Source organism: Zalophus californianus, chromosome 14 (assembly GCF_009762305.2).
Source record: "Zalophus californianus isolate mZalCal1 chromosome 14, mZalCal1.pri.v2, whole genome shotgun sequence".
In the NCBI taxonomy this organism is placed as follows: Eukaryota; Metazoa; Chordata; class Mammalia; order Carnivora; family Otariidae; genus Zalophus; species Zalophus californianus.
In genome coordinates, this window is record NC_045608.1 from 66,839,711 (window position 1) to 66,850,612 (window position 10,902).

Consider the following 10,902-nt stretch of genomic DNA (forward strand, 5'->3'; position numbering starts at 1 on the left):
GATGAATGAGTAAATGAACAAATGAGTGAGTGAATGAATGAATCTGGAGCTTCCAGGGACTAGCAAGCCACTTCAGAGTCAGCCCTGAGAATGTAATGCCTTCAGGGACCAGGCAGGCAGCACCAATGAGTGGAACAGATCTCATCTGAGTGATAGGGAGCGGTGGAGACTGTGACAAACCGGCCATCCACAGCTTACAGGCACTCACAGTCAAAATCTTTCAGAACATTTATAAAGGCAAAAAAAAAAAACAAAACACAACCAAACCAAACCAACAAAAACCCTCTGCTGGCCAAAACGAACTCTTGGATCCCCAGCCCAGCCCTCTCTGGTTACCTGCTAAGAAGGGGGGCCCTTTGAGGCAGCCCCCGTACACCCCAGGGGAGGATGAGCCTAGAAGGACAAGCCCCGGGGTGCAGAACGAGGGCCCTCCCCACGTGGGCCCCAGACCCCTTCTCCATCGCCAGGGTGGCAGCAGACCCCACTCCCGCTGGGCAGGTGGTGAGGGGTCAGGCCTCCTCCGCACGCCCCTCCCCACACCCTACACCCCTCCACAGCCTGAGCAGAGCAGGGAGCTCTGGGCCATCAGGCTGCAGGGTGGAGATCAGGCTGGAACTTGGTGCTTGGGATGTATAGCACTGGAGAGTGTGGGCACTGCCATTCTAGTCTAATCTGTGCCAATAAGGTCTGCGTCTAAGGGCAGCTGGTCTTGACTCTACAGCGGGGACCCCAGTGGAATGCCTGCCCGTTACTCCCAGGTGATGGAGGACAGTCCCGGGGCACGAGTCTGCATCGGAACCTGCCATCCCTCCTCCACGCACGGGGAAGGGCCGTGTGCCCTGCCCGGCCTGCCGCCCGCACCTCTGGCCTTGTAGTACTCATGCTGCAGCTCGACCTCGTCGTCCTCCGAGGCGTAGTTCAGCAGCTCCTCCTCGTACACGGCGAGAAAGTCGATGTCTTTCTTTCTCCTCTTTTTCTTCTGGGGCATCATTTTGCCGGCTGCCCCTTCCTGGCACTTGCGGGCTCACGGCGCCCACCTCCTTGCACTTTCTTGGCCCCGAGGCCCTTTCTCCCTGAGAGAGTGCCCACCTCTGGGTGGCCCAGAGGCCATGCTTGGGTTCCCTGTGTCCACACCTGTCCTCTCCGGCCACGGAGCAGAGCCTCGCGGTGCCCTATCTCTGCCCTTCCTGTCCCTGGCCCCTCTCTCTGCCCCCCTCCCCCCCCATCAGCCACCTCCTCCTGCACCTGCCCTGAGGCTTCGCCTTGGGCCTCATCTCTTATTCATGGGGACTGAGGGCAGGCTGTCCTCCTTACCCCGCCCCTCTCCTCCCTTCCTGGAGAATCAGGTGACATCGAGCCCTTGGCATCTTTTCCCCACCTGGCCCCATAGCAAGGGGGCCCCCTGGGGCCCCTCTGGGTCACCCCAGGGGCAGGTGGGGGCCTCCCCCTTGGAGATCCCCGTAACCTCACAGCATTCTAGGGCCGTGAACAATGTCCCCAGGGCCCGGGGCCTCCCTGAAGAGGGCAGGGCCCCGAGTCCTCCGAGCTACCAGGACTCAGAGGCCTCTGTTTCTCTCCATTATTCATGCCTCTGCTCACCTTACGAAGCAGACAAGGTTCTTACTGGATCCTTCTCGTTCCATCTCTCTGCTTCCGTCTCCTTGAGACAGCTGGCTTCTGGAAGAGACCATTTGGCTGGTGGAAACCTACTGCCCTTCAGAGATGCGGCTCTGACCAGCACTCTAGCACTCTGACAATTCACAAAGCATTTTCTGAGGCGTGAGTTCCCAGCAACGCCAGGCCAGAGCCATGGATGCTGGAGAGGCCCACTGCATCATGGGTGACCCCCTCATGCCTGGCCAGGCCAGGCATCTGTTTTAACAAGAACTCTGTTTGCCCACATTGCTTTCTGCATTTTCAAATGAAATGGGCCAAACCCTCAGAGCCCACGCCACTTGGCCCTTACTCCTCCAAATGCTGCCCCACACGGGATTCTGAGCTGGGGCAAGAGAACCAGGGCCCAGAGGCCCCTCTCCACCCTCAATCAGCAAGAAAAGTTTCCCTTAGGACCATTAGACTCCTCTACCTTGCTTATTTTATTTTGTTAAGATTTTATTAAGGCAATTAAGATTTTATTAAGATTTCTTACAACCCGAGTTGTAAGATTTCTGTATAAATCCCGAAATGCTAGAAATTTCCTATCTACTTGGAACTCTTATCCCTGTCTTGGCAGTATGAGGTCTTTGGACAGAATTAGAACTGCTCAGCACCTCCTGGCTGTGTGGCCTTGGACGACGCCTGGCTCTCCATCCGTGGAAGGGGGATAATGACCCATTAAGGCGTACTGAGCATTTGGAGAAAGTGCTCAGTAAGCAGAAGCCTCGGGAACACAGTAAGGGCTTACCAAATGCCTGTGACTCCTAATCAGGGTTTCTCTCTTATTTAGCATGATGTGGGGGGGGTGGGCAGGTAATGCTTTACTATCATCTCAGATTGTTCCAGAAGCCCTCCTTTGGGTCCCGTTTGCAAGGACTGGCTCCACGTGTCCTCCTTCCTTTGTGGGGCCCAACCCACAGCAACACATCAGAAGCTACAGGTAAACACACTGGATCATCTGTGTGCTTCAAAGTTCCTGGGAGGACTATCTTGTAAGGGCCTGTTTCCTTGTCCATCTCCCACCACCACCACCCCACCACCTCTCCCAGCCACAAGCTCTTTGGGGGGCAGAGATCATGCCTCCCTGTTCCCTGTTAGGCTCCCAGGACCTATCATATGCCTGGCACACGGTGGGCTTCGTAAGCATCCGTTCAGCGGATGCATGCACACATGTGTGCATGAGCAAATTGCAGGCAGACCTATAAAGCAGTCATGAACACAAGGCCCACTGCGCAAGGGAAACACAAGGAACGGATACCATTCTGAGCACATGTGGCCTAGAAAAGAGGGCACTGCCTCCCATGTAAACGACCGTCCCGTAGAGCAAGCACTGGTCTATTCTGTGTGCCTGAAAAGGTAGTCTTACCACTGTGGGCGGTGACTGAAGAAAGGCAGGGTTCAATCCAATCCAGGAAGAGAAGGATGGGACCCTGAGTACTGCCTAGGGTGACATACAGTGGCCGGATGGCATCGCTTGTCAACCTACAGCAGGGGGCGCTCCAGCGGCCCTTGTGGGTTTGGCTTGGACAGCCGTCCATCTCGCAGCTGGGCTACGCTACGATGCTGGATGGCAGGTGCAGGCAGACAGTGGACGAACCATGACGGCTCACCCAGCCCGGGGCCACCGCAGTGGGCCAGGGGCTAGGGAAGAGCACTAGCCAGCGCCAGGCTCTGCTGCAAAAGCCAGGGCCAGAAAGCAGCTCTATCCCCAGACCAGGAGGAGGAAAGACTCAGCCAGGACCGGGGCCTCTGGCATGAGGTGGGGTTTGGAAAGGAGAAGGGAGTTGGTCGGCAGCCACCACGAGACGTTCACTCGCTCCTCCTTTGTCACCTCCGTGTCCTACCACCTGGCGGCCCCGAGCTGAGCCCACCTACTGAGCCCTTAGCCGCGAGCCCCAGAACCCAGGACCCTGGCCACCACCTCACCTTCTCTGTTCTACAGCGTCTCCTCTCCGAGATGCTCTCTGTCAAGGTCAATGTTTCCTAAAGTAGGATTCCAGGGATGCCTGGATTAGCCCTGCAGAACTCACCAAATGCCGATTTCAGACCCCTCACCCCCACTACAGACCTACTGAAAATCTCTGAAGATGAAACTTGGGGATCTACAGTTTCAACAAGCCCCTGTCCTCGGCAAGGGTGGGGATTTGCTCTCTAAAATTAGAGAGCAAGTGGGGACGACACCTGCCCAGGTGAACTCACTCACTTGATTAGTTCATCTGAACTAAGGGGAGGGGCTCAGCAAGCTTCTGTCCCAGAGAAGCACACAGGAGTCACCTGGAGAGTTTTTAATGCTGATGCCTGGGTCCCACCCTGGAGATGTCGATTTATGCGGTCTAGGTCAGCAGTGGAGCCTGGGCATTGGGAGTTTTCAAAGCTCCCAGCAGATACAGGACATCTGAGCAGCAGTAAGCACTCACACCCTTCCCCAAAGTCTGGGGCAGCTTCATTTTCTGGAGCCACCAGCGTCCTCACCTCACCACAGGGAGACGTCATCGCCCAGGAGAGATCAACTTCACCTCCTCCCCTGTTCTGCGGAGGAACAGCCCTGAAATCCGCTCCAAGTCCTGATGAGCGGGGGCACAGTGAAGTTCGACCGTGGGTGATGCACGCCCCCTGCTGGCAGTATGTGGTTTGACCTCTGGTTAATTCTACCTTTGGGCTCTTTAGAAAGAGACTCTAAATACAGAGAAATTATTAGGATTACTACGGAAAAAACTATACATCCAGACAAAAACTAAAATGTTCATTTTGCATGAAGTCTGATTCAGATAAAAAACAAGAAAATGTTTATTGGACTGTTTTTGCAAAAAATTAAAATCAAAATATTTTTAGAGAATCCATGGCATTAAAATACAATGATTAAGAGAACAGGGTCTGAAACAGTACCAAATGTTGACAGGGACATGGAGCAACTCGAACTCTCATACCACTGGTGGCAGTGGTAATTGGTACGGTCTCTTTGGAAAAGAGCTTGCACTCTTTTCTAAAGCTCACCAGACACTTCCCACACAACCCAGAAATTCCACCCCTGGGTGTTTACCTAAAAGAGATGAAAATACATGTCCACACAAAAGCTGCATGTGAATGTTCATACAAGCCTTATTCATAAGAGCCAAAACCCAGAAAACAACTCAGATGCCCATCAACTGGCTAATACTTACTCAGCCAGAAAAAGGGAGAAGCAGTGATACATGCTACATCATGGACAGATCTCGAAAGCATTAAACCAAGTGAAAAGAACCAGTCAGAAAAAAAAAACGACCTTCTGTCTGATGACAGTTATGTGACATTCCGGAAGATGTAAAGCCAGACCAGTGTTTGCAGGGGCTGGGCATGAGGGCAGGGGATTGATGACAAGGTGACCTGAGAAGGCAGTGCTTTGCCCCAGGGCTCTACCCTATCTCTCTTACTGGCCTGTCCCATCTGCTGACTTTCCATGTCCAGGTGAGAGTCCATCTGCTTACAGCCCACAGTGCAGTCTGGCCATTGACCTGACCTCATCCCCAGCTTTGTGGTGTTAGGACCCTGCGTGGGCTTGGCTGGGAAACGGCGCTCAGGGCAGGCTTGGCAGACTCACTCTGACCCCAAGCAAGGCCACGGTCCATGCCCACCACATCCTCCATCTACACTTAGCATCCTCCAGTCTAAACTGTGCAAGGTGGTTATGTACCCTAACTGATAAAGCTGATACTTGGATTCCCGTCCGTTTCTTGTGTACTGATAAAAACACAAAGAGCAGACATAGTAATTATAGGAATCCCAAACCTCTGATTATAGGGAAAGGGCTGTTTATCCCACAGACCATTTGCATATGTGCACAAATGCATACACATACACTTACAAAATGATCTCATTGCCCGGGCCTCATTCCCCTTCCAGTGCATCCTCCTGCTGCTGCATGGATTCTCCTAAAGCTTGCCTTTGGTCCTGTCACTTTCCAGTTCAAAAACCTTCCCTCACACCTCAGTGCAAACAAACTTTGTCAGCCAAGACTGTGGATTGCAAGCAGCGGAAACGAACACTGGCTAGTTTAAGCAGAAAAATTATTGTTTGAAAAGTTACTGTTGGGGGAAGGGGATCTCAGAATTTCCAAGAGGTCTTAGGGACTGCATCCTAGAAAGGAGGCCTGGAATTGTACTGACCTGGGGAGGCCCCTAGTGCCCCCAATACTGCGCCTGGGTATGCAGTTTGTACCAAGCTTCAGCACTGGTCTCTGCCGCCCCCGCGGGTGCCTCCCCTCCCCAGAACAGCCTCTGCTGCCTTCTGCCAATTCGGAGTCCGGGGCTTGTGCATCTGATTGGCTGAGCCAAAGTCATGTGCCTACACCTTGCTGCAAAGGAGGCTGGGAAAGTGAGTATTTGGCATTTTCTTTTTTTTTTTTTAAGATTTTATTTATTTATTTGAGAGACAGAGAGATAGCAAGAGAGCACGAGCGGGGGGAGAGGGAGCAGTCCCCCCACTGAGCAGGGAGCCTGATGCTGACCCAGGACCCAGGGTCCTCAGATCTCATGACCTGAGCTGAAGGGAGTTGCTCAACCGACTGAGCCACCCAGGCGCCCACGGCATTTTCAACTCTGACATTGGGAGCTGTCCCCTCCTCAAACTTTAGAAGGGCGCTCAGAGGTTACGTTGCCAAAAGAATCCCACAAATGTCCCCGACACGAATTCTAGCACCTCTAGCTGACATGGGAGGCCCTCTGTAATCAGACCCAACCTCCGCCTTAGTGGAGTTAACACTGTAGTTCAACTGAAGACATCCCTGGTGCTTTCCTTCTGCAAGCCTCAGCTCACTCTGACATTAGAACTGCAGCATGCATTTCGTGTGCATTTCTGTGTCAGCCAGCTATTGCTACATAATGAGCAACCACAAAACACTCAGTGGTATAGGCATTCTTTCTCACGGGTCTGGACTGTGGCTGCGGTGACTCGCTTACCTTGGGCTCAACTGGCAGCGCTGCATCAAGCTGCAGGACTGGCTGCACTTGGCTGGGAAAGCTCTGTCTGTGTTGGGTTCACTCTGAGCTCTTCTCGTGGCCGTGGTTGGAAGGGCAAGGGGGTGACTCTGATGCCGTGAGCACACTTAAGCCCTCCACTTGCATCCCATCGGCTAACATCCTTTGGCTATGCCCAGCAACACACTTGGCCGGGTCCAGAGGCAAGGGCTGTAACATTTCATAGCAAAGGATGTGGACACAGCAAGGGGTGAAGAATGGGGACCCGTAATTCCATCTACCCCCACCCCTCTCCGTTCCACCAGCCTGCACTCCCTTTCAAGGAAGTCATGTGTTCCCTGGTGCCTCCTAGAGTATGAATGTGGCCCTCAAGACACGTTAAAGGAACGTGTGTGTTGGGGCGAGTGGGGTGTAGAGAGCACATGTAAGTACAAACAGTTTGAGCATGTGTCCTGGATGCTCTGGTCCCCACCTGTGGCTCTCCACCACAGCATGTCCCCGATTTCTCACCCAAGGTAACCAGCTAGTCTGCTATCTCGAAATGAACCGCATCCTATCCTGGAAGCAGGGCTGGTGATGCAGTGCTGTGAGGCTGGGCGTTTTCCTGTTTCATGGAAATGTTAGCTCCCACAGCCATTGTAGGCTCCCTGGGGTATTAGAAAAGCTTGCCTTCAACCACTTCTGCTCCCTCCAATCCACTCTGCTCAGAGCCACCAAGGGATTTTACTTAAAAACAAATCAGATTGTGAGCCTCTGATAGGTGTTCATGAAATAAATAAATGAACTACATTCAACTTCCATCCCCCAGCTTACTGATACATATATTCATTCATTCAAAAATATGTATTGAACTCCTGCTTCCCTGACCCCCAGATTTGTTTCTTATGATGATAGACTAGAATACAGTCCCCAGGTCTCAGCATCCTTAGATTCCACAGTTGCTTGCTTGAGTGTTTGGTATTTTACATCTGTAATAAGAAACGTTTAAATATCTTGCAGCCGACATCCATCCATTCTTGTTAGGAGGAAGGTAAAAGGTGAGCTGAGATCCGGGTTCCATAGGAGACCACGTGCACAGAGATATGTCTTCCGCTGGAGGGAGCTGGGGAGCTGGGGACAGGGAGCCACAGGAGGGTCAGGAAGAGGAGCCAGAGCGGCAGGCTGAGGCTGGGGTGGCATGGCATGTGCACACCCGGAGGCTGGCCCTGGGTTGGGCCGGCCAAGGACATGTCCGCCTGGGGGTGCCGAACATTCCATTTGGGGTTACATGTTTGGAAGTGGTTTGCATCCCTTTCCCCTCCCCTCCTGCATCACTCTGGGATGCATAATCCGATCATTGATATCAAGGTAGGGTCTGCATCTAGTACCCGAGTAGTCAAGGGATATAAAACAAAAACATGCTTAGAAGCAGGAGTCTGAAGGCAGAGGGACGATAAAAGTGCCAGCCTCTGGGAGTTGGCACATTGTCTTCTCCGATGGGAAAGCACGAGGAAGGTTTTGGACTTCCCCAAGATGAAGATTTGGGGAGTCTTTTCTACAGGCTAGCCCCAGTCAGGGGTTTATGCATGAATTTTAAAAATTGTATATATGTTTTATGCACACACATACACACACACACAATCCTATTTTAAACACACACATGGAGAAGGTAATTAGAGCTCAGATGCCTTTTGATGTGATTCCAGACCTTGACAGCGACCTTGCTTTGAGAGAGGTAGGTCTGCATAGCTTCCAGGTCTGAGCACATCTGAAGCACCACCTGCTCAGGCAGCCCTCCGGCCCTCCTGGAGTCTCCCTCCTCTGACTTGAGCCTGCAGTCCCCTCCCCATGTCCTCCTGTGTCCTGTAGAGTGTCGCTTCAGCACTGCACCTGACTTGGTCTGGATCTGGTCTCTGAGCCCTTCCTGTGAGCCCACCGCTCCCCTGGCAGACACCAGGTCTCATGAGGACCCCACCCAAGCCCGCCCAAACGTGTGCCCAGGGTGGCCAGGAGGCTCTCGCAAGACCCGGCAGCCTCCTCCCATGGGGCTGTTCCCTGTGGCCCCATCCCCGAACACACACACAGCCACAGCCAAAGAGCTTTTGCTAGATGAACCGCGTGACCGGTTTTATTGGGTGTAAATGGAGGGCCTTTCAAGCGCAGTGACAGATACAAAGTACCCTGATTATGCTCTGAGGAGAGATCAGTCATCACTCCTGAGTCCCTCGGGGACAGGCACACACTGCCGGCACCAGGCTGCAGGGGTGCCTGCGGACCCCCGCGCGTGAGCGCCGGCTGCGTGAAGAGAAGGGGAGGGCTGCAGCCCCCGCTCCCCGGCTCCTCCCCCGCACAGGGCAGTTCTCCCCGCAGCGATCAGGGCAGCGGAGGGAGCGAGCCAGGGGTACCAGCAACAGTCCAGTTCCACTCGGATCGCGAGTCTCCACGTCCCAGCAAATGACACCCGGTCTCCCTCTTCTGCAGTGGGAAAGGCTCTCTGGAGCACGATGCAGTGTGATTCGGCTCCTGAGAGAGGACAGCACGAGAGGCGCGGGGCTGAGGAGCACCCGGAGGTCATGGCCGCGTGGCCACTTTGTCTTCACACGCACCAGACCCTCAGGGACAAACTCCTCTGCCTTCACGGGAGCCCCGAGGCAGGGCTTCCTGTAAACTGACCTGGAGCCCGGCTGAAGTCGTGCACAGCTGCGGGGCAGGGAGTACCCGGGAGCACCCGGCTGCTGGGCAAAAGGTTCCCACTCCTCCTCTGCTGACCTCCATCGTCTGTCCTGGCTTCGTTTGGGGAGCAAGTTGGCGGGGGACTGACTCTAAACTGTAACACTGAATCCCCCAGTGTATGCTCATTGAGATAAAGTGTTGTTTCAAAAAAAGAAATAATACATATGCATACATTTCAGTTCAAACAATACGGCTTTGAAAAAGAGTTATGGCTTTCTGAAGGGAGGGCCGTCGGGTCCAGAAAGGAAATTTTGCAGGCCACCAAGAAGACCCTGTCGCATCCCTAAAACATTTGTGCAAAGTGTGGGAGCCCCAGGGAGGACGAGCTGTCCTCCCAAAGCAACCTGAGGCAGAAGGACATGCTCAGAAGGCAGCCACAGTGGAGAGTCAAGGGTCCTGCTGAAGAAGGCTACAGGAGAGCTGGCTCCTGGCTGGGCTGGTAGGATCTGTTGCTTGAGACGACCCCCCTCCCCCCCCCCCCCCCCGCCCCACCACCCAGCCTCCTCCCAAACAGCCAGAGCACTAGGGGCCTGCGTCACTGGGTCTGATGCCAGCTCCCTCCACAATCCCACTTCGCTCAGGCCTGTGGCCTTGGGTGACTCTGCCAAGGACAACTGTCTCCATTCCCAGCCCACTCTGGGTACAGCCACTGAGTGTTCTGGCTCTGGATACCCTGAGCGCAGGACCTAGAGAGGAACGAATACCCAAGAGGACCCTCCCCAGACCCGGGCAGGGCGTGAGGCCAGGGGTGAAGCCCAGGCCTGGCCCAGATGCCACTCAGCCTGACCACCTCAGAGGGAAGAAAGCAGAAAAGCCCCACAGGCTAGAGCAGGGGCCCCTCCCACCACTTGGGAAGCTTGGCCACCCAGCACCAGGACTCCACCACCAATCCCATGTGCCCTGGGACATGCCACCGTCATCTTTCTGGGCCTCAAGTCAGGTAGGGATGCCCCTAACTGCCCCAGCCTTCTCATAGGAACACAGCCAATCTTAGTGAGAAATCGACGATGAAGGTGTTTAGAAAGTAGAAACCTGTGCGGGGTGGGCCCCGGGGCAGGGGGGGGGGTGGGTTGTTCATATTCTTAAATTCGCAGATAAATCACAGGCCTGGGTCACTGCAGAGCCTGCCCTGGTCCCAGCCCGACAAAGCCACCACAGGTGGAAGCTGAGATGCAGAAAGAGAATTCCCTGTCCCGTGCCCCCCCGCATCCACCACACTGCAGTTCCCTTCAAGGGAGAGGGGAGGTGGGAGGGGAGGGGTGCATACCCCCCTTCTCCTCGCTTTTTTTTCTTGGGGGAAGGGGTAGCAAATGTCAGAGGGAGCACGTAAGTCCAAAGGAGTGACTTTGCCCATCTCGTGTATCCTACGTTATCAGATAATGAACCATTGCATCTACCTGAACTTCAGGATAACTGAGGGCTAACCTTTTAAGCACCAATATTTCCATGATGGTGTTTTAAGTGTTTGGGATGGAAATAATTCCAAAATGGGTAAGCAGCTTCTCCACCTTCTGAAACACAGATCTGAACGCCGTTTGTTTCTGCACCCATGTGTGGTTGCAGATATCACTGGGTGAGCAGA

At 54.0% G+C, this 10,902-nt stretch overlaps 1 protein-coding gene across 2 annotated transcripts in view; it reads right to left on the reverse strand.

The window, feature by feature from the left end:
- Positions 1-991, reverse strand: part of LOXHD1 (lipoxygenase homology domains 1) — a 150,034-nt gene extending 149,043 nt beyond the window's left edge. For both annotated transcript variants that reach the window (XM_027576484.2, XM_035723929.1), the window contains exon 1: positions 862-991. In XM_027576484.2, coding sequence (XP_027432285.2) covers positions 862-991 — 130 coding nt within the window. The remainder of the gene's footprint in view (positions 1-861) is intronic.
- Positions 992-10,902: the final 9,911 nt, after the last annotated feature.